The sequence below is a fragment of the Crocodylus porosus genome, unplaced genomic scaffold, assembly GCF_001723895.1.
Source record: "Crocodylus porosus isolate Cpor-Errol unplaced genomic scaffold, CroPor_comp1, whole genome shotgun sequence".
Lineage (NCBI taxonomy): Eukaryota > Metazoa > Chordata > Crocodylia > Crocodylidae > Crocodylus > Crocodylus porosus.
Window position 1 is genome coordinate 1,945,860 of NW_017728925.1, and position 13,313 is coordinate 1,959,172.

The 13,313-nt window shown below is 42.5% G+C and overlaps 1 protein-coding gene across 3 annotated transcripts in view; it reads right to left on the minus strand.

The window, feature by feature from the left end:
- The window catches only part of PNPLA7 (patatin like phospholipase domain containing 7), a 257,027-nt gene that overhangs the window by 199,780 nt on the left and 43,934 nt on the right, over nt 1-13,313 (minus strand). For 2 of the 3 annotated variants that reach the window (XM_019540520.1, XM_019540521.1), the window contains exons 10-13: nt 6,476-6,604; nt 5,857-5,937; nt 3,184-3,328; nt 2,028-2,126 (exon numbers count right to left, since the gene is read on the minus strand). In XM_019540520.1, the coding sequence (XP_019396065.1) occupies nt 2,028-2,126; nt 3,184-3,328; nt 5,857-5,937; nt 6,476-6,604 (454 nt within the window). The remainder of the gene's footprint in view (nt 1-2,027; nt 2,127-3,183; nt 3,329-5,856; nt 5,938-6,475; nt 6,605-13,313) is intronic. The other variant, XM_019540522.1, reaches the window with a different exon arrangement.

The window sequence follows — 13,313 nt, forward strand, 5'->3', positions numbered from 1 at the left end:
TCCCGGGGTGCAAGTAGCAGAAGGAGCTGCCTCCCACTGCCATGAGCCACGGCTCTGCATGCTCCCCCGCCACCCAGGCAGTGCCTGCCCCTGCTGCCTCCCTCACCATGGGGGGGGAGCCGATCCCCACCCCCCGCTCCCCTCTCCTCCCCTTCCACCACCCCAGACTTACCAGTTGGAGGCAGCTCTCCACACTGCTGGGCTGTGCTCCTCACTGCCTGAGTGCTACGCTGTGACTGCGCACAGTATGGGCATTTATCAGCCAAATTAAATTGGCCCCATTGGGCTGATGTCTGATACAGCCAGTTTTCTTTATATTGGTACCGATCCAATATCAGACCCCTCTAGTGATCTGGGTCACTCACGGCCTCTTGAAACTAAAATATGTACATAGTTTGCTAAGGGAAGCCTTCAAGACTTCATAGGCAGAGACATTAACTCTGTCATTTTAGTCGCTGCTAATTGCAATAATTTTTCATCCAGTTCTGTATGGTTCAAGCTCTTTTAATAGTTGCAGGCTTCAGTATCAGAGAAGCTACTTCAGCAAAACTATCAACCATAAAAATATCAAAAGTCCCTCCTCAGAGAAAACAGGAGTATGTAGGTCCCCATGTAATGCCACTAGCTGAGCTGTGTGCACCATACCCACTACAAGCCTAACCTAACAGGCACATGCTTATTACCAAGCACAGGCCTACACCCAGGTAAGTCCTAAGTAAAGACTCCAATATTGTGACACATCTTCCTACAAAATCAACAGAACAGCAAAACCACCTCATATTTAGCTTTGCTCATTAAAAAAGGAAACACAATCTGAGTAGAAAGGTATCAAGCTACTAGACCTCAGAAATGTGGTCATCATAATTATTGGTATCTGCACATGTGAGCTTCCCTCACACTAATTAATTAAACTGTCTTGCAGCCAAAGTGGAAAATAGAAAAGATGTAGCTGAAAAAAAAGAACAGAAGAAGGTAGGAAACTAAAGAGTGATGCTCATCCCTGTTTGAATCCTCTCTCACTGGTGCCCCACACACTTCTGTTAGGGTAGTTACTGAACAAGAGCCAGGGATACTTATAACTTCCTGACAATATTTCATTTCCTTCTGAATACACAGGAACAAAAGCAAATTTCTCCCAAGCATCCAGCTATACCCATATCAACAGAACTGTACTTTTGTACACAAGAGTTGACAGATTGTGCACAAGCTTAAGTAGAAAATCTAGTCCTACTTTCATCTCCTAATAAACAGTGATATCTGCCATTCTAGTTTCACAAAAGTTTATTCTCTAAAAAATCCAGACTGGAGACACTTGCTACTAACAGAAGATAGTTGTTATTCCATCCTTCTCAGGGCATCAATTGTTTTAACTGGTTTCTCATTTGTATTGTCCATAAATCCAGGTCCTCTGTATGACCCCATTGCTTCTTGTTACATACAGAGGATCAACATACTCTGAATACATCAGATGATGATGATCTATACTACTTACTTTGTATGTGTGACTTAATTTGAAAAAATGAGAGTGCAGAGTATGTTTTGCACCACAGAAATACCAGACTACTTCCTAGTGTGGCAGACAGGTAAAAGTATATTTCCTACACTTGATTTATTTGTCTATTCTCATGAGGTAAACAGGATGAAAGGTTATTGGAAATCCTCTTGTATGATATGGGTAATATAAGAAACACTACTCCTTTAGTAGTGGTAAGATATCCCAACACCATCTTAGTGGCAATATAGTACCAGGATTGATTCACAATCCTAAGTCTTGATTACTTTCCTTAACAAGGTGCTTTTTGCACTTGGTGCTTTTTTTGCACTAGCAAAACAGTGACACTAGCCTTGATGTCACAGACAAAAAGCAACTCCACTAATTACATTCTGCCTCATTCAGTACATCAGGGAATTTAATCACTTTTTATGGCTATGCCATTACATGCCCTAGCAGCTCTGTAGAGGGCTATCTAACCTCAAAATCATTAGATAGCTTATATTTTCTACAACATTCCCCACACCCTGCTCACCAGGCGTCTCTGTGGATCCGGAAGAAGCTGGCAAAGAAAGGCTTCTTCTCAGAAGTAGCTCTGAATTTTCAGTACTAGACGTCTTTGCTGTTTCTGACGCTTACAAACAAAAATAAAGGTTAAACAATCAGTACACCACAACAAAATGACATGCCATTTAAACAGGTGCTTTTCATTTCCTGTTTTCAGACAATACATGCACTAGGTCTAAACTTATCTTTTTTAATTTAATTTTTTTAAATGATGAAATTAAAAGAAAACAAACTTTAAAAAATTCAGCAACCCAAATCATCTGCCCACTTGTAGCTCCTCCCCAGGTTCCTCTATCTGGAGTGCTCATCCCATAGCCTATCACCTCTGTTTCTTTATCGAACCAACCCTCTCCCTGCATATTTAGGTGAAGTAATAAGCCACCCAGCTCTGAGATCAGCCGTGGAACTGGAGCTCAGACGACTAAACTTGAATTCCTAAGTCTACAACATACTTCCAGCATGACCCTGGAGAAGTCACAGTCTCTTATTCCTCTATCTGTACAGCAACAATAATCTTGCACTCCTTCACAGGAGGCACTGGGGATAAATTATCATCTGTTTATAATATACTTAGAAACTGGGATGAAAGGGACCATGAACGTAGACAGAAAAATAGCAGAACTCATTCAGTATTGCTAGCAGTATCAACAACATCTATCTGGGCAAGCTGTGGCAGACAGAGACCAAAATAGTAACACTTTGCTCTCTTTGGATATGATTTTATTAAAAGTCTATGCTTACCTGCCTTCATTTAATTTTTTCCTAGGTAAATTATAGAGAGCTCTTACATATGCAGGGATTTTTCTGCTACTATCTAAATCTGAGCATTTTTCATTGTCTTCCTGTACAGTCAGTATTATTAAAGGAGTCTCACAAAATAAATTCCAGTAGTAATTTTTTCTTCTACCCTTAAATTAAAAAAGGACTACATTTTTTTTTCAAAATGTTTGACGTAGATGAAATAATGGCCCCTATTAAGGAAGTTAAACTTTAAATCCCTGTTCAAGCTGTAAAGACATTTGATATGCCCTAATCAAACAACAGAATTCTGATACAGAACACAGTATTGTGCTACTTCTAAAATACCGGCAAGAGCATACTGCACACATCAGTGCAAGCATTACCCAGTTCTAAGGTATCCCCTCCTTTCTCCAGCTTCTCTCCACGTTCCTCCTCTGATACATTAGACACTTGTCTTTTCACCACTCTGTTTGAACTTCCTCCAGATGTTACACTTGCCACTGATACCAACGGGATAGCTTGGTTCTCCTAAGCAAAAGCAAGATGAAGATGTAGACAGATGTACCTGTGTCTTGTAAACCTGGATACATGGCAAGTTACATTTTAAGATGTATCAAAGGGAATACACGAACTAGAATCCCCTATGGGTTTTCCACTTCTTGATCCGTAATCTAATGTAGCCTTTGGGTTCAAGTCTGAGTTTCACAGGTTCTTTAAACACATAGTGTCATCTGTCAGAGACAGCATGGGGAAATGATCTGTTCTTACTTAACCTGTCTTGTAACATTTTCTACAGAAGATGTATGCAACTCCTATTAGCTATGTAAAGCTAATGAAGGTAGAGAGAGAGAGAGAGAGAGAGAGCACTAAATTCCCTCTTATATAAAAAAATCCTGCATGCTAGTTTCTATTTACTGAATCTTTGCTACTGGTGAGCAATAAAGTAATAGAAATAAAACAGTCTTGAGACTCAGATGTCAGGATTTAAAGAAACCTTTATACTTGCAAACTGATCACATCTGCTATAGAAACAAAATAGGAGACTAGGAATGGAGCCCCCCAAAAGTCATATTTCTAATTATAACTACACAGATTCAACACAGTCTTGTGTAACACTCTTATTCAACTCTCACCATCATACACACATACACTCACACACATTACAGCTGCTGCCCAGGAGTTAGAATTACAAGCTAAGCCAAGAAATAATAATAATAGTACACACTGCATATTTTTAGTCTGCAATCATTTAGTGACCTCAGGCATATTATGTTATTAAAAACAGCGTGCATTCCCAGAACACAATATAAACGCTCTCTCCTTTGAACTGTTGCAGGGAGGTGAGACTGTAGATCACGAATGCTTCTAATTTTAAAAGGAGCCATAATATTAAATGCTTAATTAGAGCCCTTATAAAAGTTTGTCAATGCACAGCAATGAAACGGTGCAGTTTCAACCTTCAACAGCCTTCATTTCCATCTTTATTAAGAGCTGAAGTTTGTCATTCATATTCTAAACATCTAAAACATGTCAAAGGAATCATAATGTAATGTTCACCACTGTTTATAGAGAGCCTCAGGGGCAGAAGTGGAGCTGCCCTCTGATAGTTTTGAATCCTGTATTTAACAGGATGTTACATGTTAACAGTGTTTAACATGCAACTGTACTAGTTTAGCTTAATAAGGATCTCACTCTGCAGAGATGCAGTGGTGGTAGGGAGGACCAGATGAAGACAAAGGACCCCAAAAAAATACTCTGGAATACCTGGGATTCCCTAAGAGTAGAGGTTAGTGCAGCTGCAGAGACTGACTGTTTTAAATTCTTTTCTCTCAGAATGCTTTGTTCCTGCTGAAAATCATGTTTTGGGTTAAGGCAGGGGTGTCACATCTGGTCCTGCAAGCTAGGTGAGTGTCATAGAGCCAGTCAGGGGGCTGAATCAGGTCCAGAGACCAGCCCTGTGTGTCAGATCCAGCGCATGTCCTGGAGTGGCCAGAGCAGGTGCTCCACGTGGCACGTGTCCCAGACCGGCTGTTCTGGGAAACTGCTCGTCAGAGAGCCTGCTCCAGTGAACATCAGTTCTGTGCCAAAGCCAGTGCACGTCCCAGGGCAGCCACAGAAGGTGCCATGTGCAGCACAGTCCCAGCTGGAGCAGATGCAACATGCAGCAAAATCTGGCTGTTCTGGGACCATGTTGCACATGGTACCTATCCTGTGCATGCCTGCCCCATGCTGCATCTAATGCATGGCCCAGAGCAGCTACTCAGGGCCATGCGCTGCACATAATGCCCACTCCCGGGCCACTCTGTGTGCTGCACCTGCTCTGGCCACTCTGGGATGTGTGCCAGATACGGCATGGAACAGATGTTTGCTGGACTGGGTGCTGCATGTGGTGCAGTACTGAAGCAGCTGCCACATGGGTGCACAGGGCCACCAGACACCCCAAATCCTGCCTGTGGGCCCACTAGAAACCCACAGGCAGCACTGGAGGTCATATGATAGAGCTGCATGCACCAGATGCAACCTGCAGGCTGCATCTTTCACATCCCTAATTTAAGATGTCTGCCTGATCACCGTACATCACTAAATCAGACTCCTGAAGGGAGGATCCAGTTCAACTCAGCTGTCTGACCTGCTAGAATAAAAACACTTAATACACAGGTACCACAGCTCATGCTGTAGACTAGGACTGGGAGAACTGTGAAATCCCACCCCAAGAGAGGTAAAGGCATGAGGCATAACAACTGAGGGCATTAGCTCAAAGGAACCTGAAAGGGGTCAGCCAGCCCTGCATCCCTGGCAGCCTCTATAATGTTTCCTTTAGGTGTTTTCAGTATTTATCAAGTATCACCACTAAATAGAGTTTTATAGCTTGGTTAAGATCAGAAGAATCCTAGCCCCAGAAACAATGGATAAGTGTTGCACAATAAATCAGTGTTTGCTTTAGGGTGGGATCATGCTCATGAGCTACTCAAGTAGAAGATACACCTACAGACAGGATGTGCCATGTTACAGGCTGTGTGATAAAAGTAAATTAATTACTTTCATTCTATACTTACACAGTTGAAGAGCTCTGTGGTCAGGCCAAGATAGTTGTGCAGAGCTAGGAATGTCACTCTCTGGAGCCTCACCATGATGATCTAGGAAGAGATCAAGCATATATAAAGTAAAATTACTCTTGAGGTTCCAGTTAAAAGAGCCAACCACATGAAACCAGTAACTAAGCACACTATTTCATATTGGCAGGTAAAAGAATTTACCAAACTACCCACTATTGCCACAGTTCAGTTTGTTGGAGGTCTGCTAAAATACTCCTTGCCAGGTTCTGCTCTATGATGAGCAAAGGAAACATCCATAGATAGTAATGGGAGTTGAAGGAAATCTGACTTCGAAAGTAGAAAGGGAGTTAGTTAGCCTGGCCCAAAGGAGCTGATGTGAGGAAGCTTAACCAAAATATTTTATGAAATATTTCTTCTTATGTACTCTTGCATAGTGCACTTTAAACTGCCCAAAATTGCCCATACTGCATTTTAAACTGCCCTGGTACGTTTTAAACTGCCTGAAGTCTAGGGACCATACCTCTGGATTTGTGTCTCTTCTTATACATCTTCTCTAGCCTTTTAAACAATACATTTTTCATATCATTAAAAAAAAAAAGCAACCTGTGGGCATACCTACCTGCACCACTCTCACAAGAGTTTCAGGGTATTTCTGGAAGACATCTTGAAAGGCATTGGCGGGAAGTCGCAATATAGTAGATGGTGTTGCTGCTCGGGCTGATACCGTTTTATACGGAGCAGGGTGACCCTATTAAAAGAGTATCAGGGTAATGTTTGTTCTTCTCACCCATTGTTCACCTGCCTGGATTCTTCCTAAAGCACCCCTCCCCCTGCCATGCACACACTCACCAGTGATGCCTATCATACTTAGACATTTATGATCTCACTATGTGAGGACACGAACTTATTCTTTATGAATTACCCAAGAGGGACATTAGACGACAGAGAAATCAGTATTATTCATGGGATCAACTTCACAGACACCCTCAGAAAGTAGAGAGACATAGTAGAACTACATGCGATAGCTCACCACCTGGCAGAAGAATCACCTGACTCACTGATTCCATCCGTAACATTACACTACAGGGAAACCCTGGGTGAAAAAAGCTCTTTGCAGACCTTTCCATGTATGCTGTCCCTCCATTTAGAATATTTGCTGTAACAGCAATCTAGAGAGTCACACAACTCAGCAAGAATTCAGTAACCTGCTACTTCCACCATTCCAAATGTTCCTAAAGCCTAAAAGCTCCATACTGAAGGCTGTAGGAAACAATAATGACCAAAGGACTTACCAGGTGGAAGAAAACTAATGACGACAAAACACAGTGGCTGGACTCCACAGGGACTGTGATGGACTGCAAGAGGAGAACGTTCTAAAGAGTAACCTATACTACTGAAGAGGAACTGCTTAACAAAGGAAAAGCAAAAAGTGGGTATGTGTGTTCCCTCTCTCAATTTTTTCAACCTTGTATAAAAAAAGGAGATACAACTCGTTCTAAAAAAGTAAGGTTTTTTTCCATAAAATACAATCAGGTCTAGATTTCCCTATTTTTGCTGGGAGACTCTTGCAGGATAGGAGAATCAGCAGAAAAATCTTAAAACAGTAAATGAGGGGTAGGGTTTAGAGATTTGTATATTTGCCAGCTAAGAAATTGCTGTTTGGGGCTTTCATTTAAAGGGATTCAGTTCATTTGCCCTAGTAAATCCAGGAAGATGAAAATTTGATTTATCTACTATTCCTAAGATTAAAAGCAAAAGAAAAGAACTGGAGGGTAAGTGTGGGGGACAGACTAGGTGGAGAAATGAGTACAAGGACTGGGACTCCTATTTAGTCAGTCATGTTAAGGCTTCTGAAACTCTTCTCTCCCCCAGATGATATACAGCAAATACATAACAATCCTGAGGATACTGAATGCAAAGAGACTAAATTTACCCCATACAAGTCAAATTAACAGACCTACAGCTTCCTATAACATTATACAACAATATTCAAAAGTGACACTTATAGAAAGTTTCTGCCCAAAGAAAACTCCAAACAAAATACTCTCCACACTACTATCAACTCTCCAAAAAATAAAATTGAATGACTGTTGATTTTGTTAAGCTGGAAGCTAGGATGAAGAAGAGTGCAGGACCTGAACAGCAAAATGAAATTAACTGCAAACTGACCTCTGGAATTATACTGATTTGAACTTTTTGGAGGGCAAAGGACATGACATGACACTGAGTGAAAAGGCTGTGGGTGTAATTAATAACCAGAATTTCCAAATTGCAGGTGCAGGCTCTAATTCTGAATATCTACTGGATGTGACCTGGAACTGCATGACAACTACTTCATTTCTTTAATTAGTAAAAATAACTTTATGATCACAGACAACCTTTCAAGCTTTTTACATAACTCAAAAAGGGCAAAACATCCCTCACTTCTGCAGGTCACCTTAAGCCAGATTCTGAAGGCCTGCTCCTACCTAATGCTTATTCTGTTCTTCAGTCTATTCCCATGCAAACTGCTTTAGCAGAAAAAGAAAAAGTTCATTCTTTGACACTTCGAGATATAGATCATTGTACTTTCAACTATTGTATTTTTCCACAAGATCAGACACTAAATGAAAAGGGGAGTGAGGGTGGGAATAGAAAAGAGAGAAAGAGAAAAAAGTAATTATTTTTGTTCAGTGACTAAGGAATTATAATAAGCTTTAATAAAATGTTACACAGAAGTCATTCAAAAGGGCAAACAGGGGGCTTCAGATCACCAAAGGCTTTACTTAGAACTCCCGCTAGAGAGTTGTTCCTTTTCAGAACAGCACTTATTTGATGACAGAGAAAAGTTGACAGCTTGACATATAAATCGCAGCCTAACGATTTCTCCATTCTGCACTGTAATGGACGCTTAATCCAGCAGAGCATTTAAGAGAAGAATAGTTCATGCTTCTAGTTATCCTGTGTGCAATTTTTCTTTTTTAAATACTAGTCAGCAGGATAGGAGCTCACTTTTCAAAAAGCAAGCAGCCTGTACAATGCAATTGGTCTGGAATGTGCCAAAAGCCGCTAGAAAGGAACAAAAGAGGAAAATGTTCTGAAAACTGTCAGTTCTTTCCAACGCACTGTAATCAGCAGCACAGAGAACAGTGTTTAAACAGTTTAAATAATGTCAGTCAGTCGTCTATAATCGCATACCAAGTGCTACAGAGATAACCTTTTAGGATATATTCCACAGAAGCTTACTGTGGGATTTATTTGTTCTGGATGTAGATACCAGTTTACCTCCATTTTGTTCTGTAACCCACAGAGTAATTAGATATTGTAGGTTACAAGCAGCACAGCAAAACATAAATAGCTGAGGTTTCCTAAAAAGAAAAGGAATGCAGTCAAATGCTTCCAATTAAATAGATTTGAATAAAACATCTGTGAAGCAAGGTGGTAGTAGTTCTTGCTTCCCCATTGGGTGCGGTAACTCCCTCCTCCCTTGTTTTCAAAGCCTTAACATGTACCGTACTCTTGCTGTTAGGACTTCTTCCCCTCCCATTTGGCTTCCATCCCCTCCAACATACTCAAAGCTATTCTAATCAAGAATACCATGCTAAACCAAAGTGTAACTTTTCTCTACCCTACTCTCTTGATCTTGTCTAGTGGCATCTGATATGGTTGATTCCATTTCTTTTGTTGTTCACTCCTGGTTTTTTCAACTAAGCTCCCCTGATCTCATCCAACACCACTAGCCATTGTCTCAGTATGCCTTTCAATGGCTCCCCAGCCTCTATTATCTCCACTTTCACTGGTGTTCCTGATGGCTTTGTCCACACAGTCCCTTCCCTCCTGGCCTACATGCTCATTGATTTAATCTACTTGCAACACTTAAATCATCATCTTGTAAAACAAACCTTTTAGCTCCAACCTCTCACTTTCTGTTCAGTCTGGCATCTCTCGAACAATCTGTGCTACCTCAGACTCCGTCTTTATTTATTTCCCTTGTACTTGCCTCATCCAAAGCCAGGTCTGGTCTACACTGCAAAGTTTTGCCAGCACTGTTACATTAGTTAAGCGCAGGAAAACAAGACACACATGCACCCCCCCTACACACGCATCTTTACTGGCCAGCAAAACCCCTGGAATAAAAGCACCTATCCAGGGGTTTTCAACCTCTTTTAGTCTAAGTATTCCTGGCAGACAGATGCCAAGCGAGGGTGGGGGGCAAGGATGGAGCATGTAGCCAAATGCTGGGGGGGGAGTAGTTTGCAGTCGGACACAGCCGCAACATAACCCCTAGGACTCACCTACACATGCATACCCCTAGGACTGGTCCAAGTACCTGCAGGAATACACACCCCTGGTTGACAACCCTTGACCTATGCCAAGAAAAAGACTGCTTTTGCTAACTTGGCTCATGTCATCCAAGATGCACAGGAAACAAGCAGGAGGAACTGGCCCCCCTACTAACCAACCACCAATATGATCTCATAGTGATCACAGAGATCTGGTGGGACTCCACCTATGGCTGGACCACAAGCATAGGGGGATATACCCTGTGTAGGAGGAATCATGTTGGGAAGAAGGGTGGTGGAGCTGTTCTATGTGAAAGAAAGTTGCAACTCCCTATAAGCAAAGATTGAAAACAAAGAAGGGCGACTTGAAACCCTCTGGGTCAAGATATGGGGAGAGCACGGGGAAGGGGATTTGACCATAGGAGTTTATTACAGACCTCCAAACCAAGAGGAAGAGCTCGGCCAGGAATTCTCTGGAGAACTGACAGAGGCTCCACGTTCTTGGAACATGGTCGCCATAGGTGACTTCAACTACCCAGTCATCTTGTTGGATGAGCACTCAGCTAGATCCAGTTGCTCACAAAGCTTCCTCGCTTGTGTTGAGGGGCTCTGTTTAACACAAGTCGTCTATGGGCTGACAAGGGGCAAGAAACTGCTAGACCTGATTTTGGCCAAAGGGGACAATCTAGCAAGCAACCTGAGGGTCGAAGGGAAACCAGACAACAGTGACCATGAGATCATCACTTTCTCCATTCACCATAAGTCATGGAAATTGGCCAATAGGGTAGAAATCCTTGATTTTAAGAAAGCTGACTTCCATAAGCTTAGGGGATTGGGTGGCAAGGCCCTGCAAAACCATTGTCTGATGAGGAAGGGAGTACAAGGTAAGTGGTCATTCCTCAAGGAAGCGATCCTAAAAGCTCAAAGGAAGTCCATTCCCTTTCATAAGAATGGCAGCAAAAGGGCTGAGAGACCCCCTTGGCTCAACAGGAAAGTCATGGACCTCCTGAAATGAAAACAAGAAGCCTACAAAGGATGGAACAACTACCAAAGAGAAGTACTTGGCAACAGCCCACACCTATAAGGAGCAGATCAGCTGCCAATCTGTATTTGGTTTGTGCTTTTGCTGTCCTGAAATCAAGGACAACAAGAAGTCCTTCTTTAGATCTTTAGGAAGTCAGAGAAAAAATAAGGGAAGCATAGGGCCCCTGATGAATGAAATAAGATGGCTGATAGCCAACACTCAGGACAAAAAACTGAACTCCTGAATGAATACTTCACGTTGGTATTCCATTAGTCCAAGGCTGTTAGCCTGCTTGACAGGATATAGGATGATTATAGTGGGGGTGACCACCCTCCCATAGTTGGCATAGATCTTATGAGGATGCACCTACAAAGGCTAAATATCTACAAGTCAGCAGGACCAGAAGAATTACACCCAAGGGTACTAAAAGAACTATCCAATATCATCATGCGACCTATGGCAAAGTTACTTGAAGATTCATGGTGCTTGGGAGAGGTCCCAGAAGAAGGCCAATGTGCTGCCTATCTTTAAGAAAGGGAGAAAGGAGGCCCCAGAAAATTACAGGCCGAACAGTTTGACCTCAATCCCTGGTAAAATCTTGGAGAAAATTATCAAAGAATCCACTACAAACAGGCTAAGAGAAGGCAGCATTCTGAAGGATAGCCAACATGGCTTTGTTACGGGCAGGTCATGCCTGACCAACCTCATTTCCTTTTGCGACCAGGTAATTCACCACTGAGATAGGGGAAATGAGGTTGATGTCACATACCTGGACTTCAAAAAGGCCTTTGACCTGCTCTCTCATGAAGTCTGCACTGAAAAATTGGGAAAATGTGGCCTCAACTACTTTATGGTCCAGTGGCTAGGAAACTGGCTCTGTGGTAGGACCCAGAGAGTATTGACGGAACCGAGTTAACATGGCAGAGGGTGATTAGTAGCCTCCCTCAGAGTTCAGTACTGGGACCAATGCTTTTCAACATGTTCATCAACAATTTGGATTCAGGTATTAAAAGCAAACTAGCAAAGTTCACTGACGACAGCAAACTATGGGGGAGCACGGTCACGCTCAAAGACAGGCTGACAGTATAAGCCGACTTGGACAGGCTCGTGAGGTGGGCAGACCTCTACATTTCTCTGTGTTAAATGACACCAGGTTAAGTGCTCCATCTGGGGAGAAATAATCCACAACACACTTACAGGCACGGCTACTATGTTTGCTAGCACCACATCTGAACAAAACCTGGGTGTTGTGATAGACAAAAAAATTAACATGGGCCACCAGTGGGATGCCACAGCTGGAAGAGCGAACCAAACGCTGGCATGAATCTACCGAGGCATCTCAAGCAAGATTAAGGATGATCCTCCCTCTCTACTTGGCCTTGGTGAGATTGCAACGGGAGTAATGCATCCAGTTCTGGGTGCCATACTTCAGAAAGGAAGTGGAGAACCTCGAGAGCGTCCAAAGGAGGGCCACGCACATGATTAGAGGCCTAGAGACCAGGTCATACCTGGGACTGTTCAGCCTGCAAAAGAGAAGACTCAGAGGGGACTTGGTGGCAGCCTATAAGTATACCAAGGGCATACATCAGGACCTGGGGGAGCATCTGTCCACCAAGGCCACCGAGGGGAGGACAAGAAATAATGGGCATAAGCTGATTGAGGATCCCTTCAGGCTAAACATACGGAAAAACTTATTTACAAGTCAAGTACCAAGGGCTTAGAACAGGCTTCCCCCAGCAGTGGCAGAGTCATCCACCCTGGTGATCTTCAAAAAGTGTCTTGACGCCCATCTTGCTGGGGTCACCTGACCCAGTAGTTTTTCCTGCCCAAGTGCAGGGGCGCTGGACCCGATGATCTGTAAAGTCCCCGCCAGCCCCTAACAACTATGAAACTATGCAAAATAGTTATAACTGAACGGGAAGAAGTGCAGTTCCTTTTCTTGGCATAAATGCATCGATGCAGATGTAGTATAGCAGGGAATGTTCTGAAATGCAGAAACTGAGTTTGCAAATTCTCCACAGTAGGGAATGTGTTTTACTATGTGCTTGTTCAATGTCATGTAAATTTACAGTGTGACAAAGTACTTTTATAACTGCAATAGTTATGTTTCTTTAAAAAAAAAAAAAAAAAAAAAAAAAAAATACTGGGAGGAAATATAAAAGGTTTTGAAA